The sequence below is a fragment of the Portunus trituberculatus genome, chromosome 2 (genome assembly GCF_017591435.1).
Source record: "Portunus trituberculatus isolate SZX2019 chromosome 2, ASM1759143v1, whole genome shotgun sequence".
In the NCBI taxonomy this organism is placed as follows: Eukaryota; Metazoa; Arthropoda; class Malacostraca; order Decapoda; family Portunidae; genus Portunus; species Portunus trituberculatus.
The window spans coordinates 7047358-7049857 of NC_059256.1; the positions used below are offsets into that span (position 1 = coordinate 7047358).

At 43.9% G+C, this 2500-nt stretch overlaps 1 protein-coding gene across 1 annotated transcript in view; it reads right to left on the reverse strand.

The window, feature by feature from the left end:
• Positions 1 to 2500, reverse strand: part of LOC123506567 (N-alpha-acetyltransferase 25, NatB auxiliary subunit-like) — an 18598-nt gene that overhangs the window by 11860 nt on the left and 4238 nt on the right. The window contains 3 exon segments of the mRNA XM_045258775.1: positions 572 to 807; positions 1644 to 1804; positions 2082 to 2219. Of these exon segments, the coding sequence (XP_045114710.1) occupies positions 572 to 807; positions 1644 to 1804; positions 2082 to 2219 (535 nt within the window).

A 2500-nucleotide genomic window follows, 5' to 3' on the forward strand; every position in this document is an offset into this window, starting at 1 on the left:
TTCATGTGTGTGTGTCTGATATTGGCCTGTAAAAACTGCCAAAAGTCATTACGTGTCCCCTTTCGCTCATAAGTTCCTGTGAAAACCCCCACATGGTATTCGGAAAGATAAATAAATAAATAATTGTCATAAATAGATTAATATGAATACTAAAACTAATATTTCTCCTCCTCCTCCTCCTCCTCCTTCTAGAACTAACATTTCCTCTTCTTCTTCTTCCTTCTCCTCCTCCTCCTCCTTCAATATTCCCTCTCCTTCTTCTACTATAATGAAGAATCCTAGCCTCCTCCTCCTTCTTCTCTTCCTCCTTCTATTACAACTAACATTCCTGGCCTCTTCCTCCTCCTCCTCCTCTTAATTAAACTGTCCTCCTCCTCCTCCTCCTCCTCCCTCCTACTACGACAATAAAAATTCCTCCTCCTCCTCTTCCTCTTCCTTCTCCTCTTACAGCTAATATCCTTCCTCCTCCTCCTCCTCCTTCTCCAACATTCCTCCTACTAATACTCCTTCTTCTTCTTCTCCTCCTCCTCCTCCTCCTCCTCCTCCTCCTCCTCCTCCTCCTGTTACTCACCACACAGCTCCTCTATTCTGTCCTCCTTCCCAGCGTCCTTCAACACCCTGGCAAGCTGTAGAAGGCCAAGCAGGGGTCCTCTGTCCTTGCTGTTCTCCTCCACTGCCTTCCCCTGCACCCCTGTCAGGAAACGAGATGCCTCCACAAGGGGGTCATCCGCAGAAGTGGTGGTGGTGGTGGTGGTGGTGCGGATGATAGAGTTGATGTATTCGATGTAGTGCTGCCAGTTGTCAGGTCTACGGGGGGGTAGGGGGGGAGAGAGGTCAAGTTAGGTTAGGTTAGGTTAGTAGTAGTAGTAGTAGTAGTAGTAGTAGTAGTAGTAGTAGTAGTAGTAGTGTACCCTAAAAAACACAAAACACCAACCAAACACCCCAGAAAACACATCTAAACACAGCAAACACCACTAAACACCCCCAAAACACACCAAAATACACCCAAATGCATTAAAACACCCAAAACACACCTAAAACATCCCTAAAACACCAAAAACACCAATAAAACACACCCCAATACACCTCAAACACACCCCATAACACTCCAAACACCCAAAACACCATCCAAAAACATCCCAAACACCACCAAAACATCCCAAAAACACCAGTAAAATCCCAAACACCACCAAAATACCCAAAAAACACCAGAAACTCCCCAAAACACCCCTATAGATCACAATATACCACAAAAACACCAAAAACATCCAAACACGGCCAAAACCACCTTCAAACATCCAAAACACTCCCAATAACACCCAAAACATCCCAAAACATCCCAAAACACCTAAACACCCAAAACACCTCAAACACCACTAAAATACCCTAAAACACCATTAAGACCCCAAACACTACTAAAACACCCCCAAACACCACTAAAACATCTCAAAACATCCCAAACACCCTCAAAAACATCAAAATAACCCAAAACACCACAAAAACACCCAAAAACACCTCCAAACACAACAAAACACCACTAAACACCCCCCAAACACCACAAAAACATCCCAAACACTGCCAAAAACACCAAAAATACCCCAAAAACACCCAAACACCAATAAAACACCGGCAAACACACTCACTCTTTCTGTATAAGGTCCCGATAGACCGCTGCCGCTGCCGCAAACTGTCCAAGCCGCGTGTGGTATTTGCCGCGGTGGAGGGCCAGGAAGTTCTCTGGTTGGTGGATGACCTTAGCAGCGAGTGGACCGTCCAGAACAGCTAGCGCCTCCACATACTTGCCCTGGAAACACCATAAAGGGGATTGGATTCTCTTTAAAGGGATTGGAATGTATTTAAAGAAGATTGGATTGTCTTTAAAAGGGATTTGACACTCTTGAAAGGGATCCAACAGTCTTTAAAAGGGACTGAACACTCTTTAAGCGGATTGAACACTGCAACTATCACTCTTTTTAAATATTCCTTAAAAAACACACTCAAACACATCAAAACACAACAAAAAAAAACACAAAACCACCTTAACATACCCTAAAGACACACACACACACACACACACACACCTGAGTCTCCAATATATGCAGGTAAGTCATCACTTCTGCTTCCGCCTCAATCTTGCTGTTCTTCACAAAGTTATTAACCATTCTCTCCGCCAAAAGCAGGCTGACTTCCTTCCCCTTAGGGTCCACACTCTTGTGGGCCTGCAGGAGGAGGAGGAGGAGGAGGAGGAGGAGGAGGAGGAGGAGGAGGAGGAGGAGAAGGAGAAGGAGAAGGAGAAGGAGGAGGAGGAGGAGGAGGAGGAGGAGGAGGAGAAAAGAATCATAAATGCAATGTAAATAATAATAATAATAATAATAATAATAATAATAATAATAATAATAAATAAAAACATTGATTAATAAATGTATATTATATTTATAGACTGTTTTGTTACCCACCACCACCACCACCACCACCACCACCAAAACACCCAAAAACCACC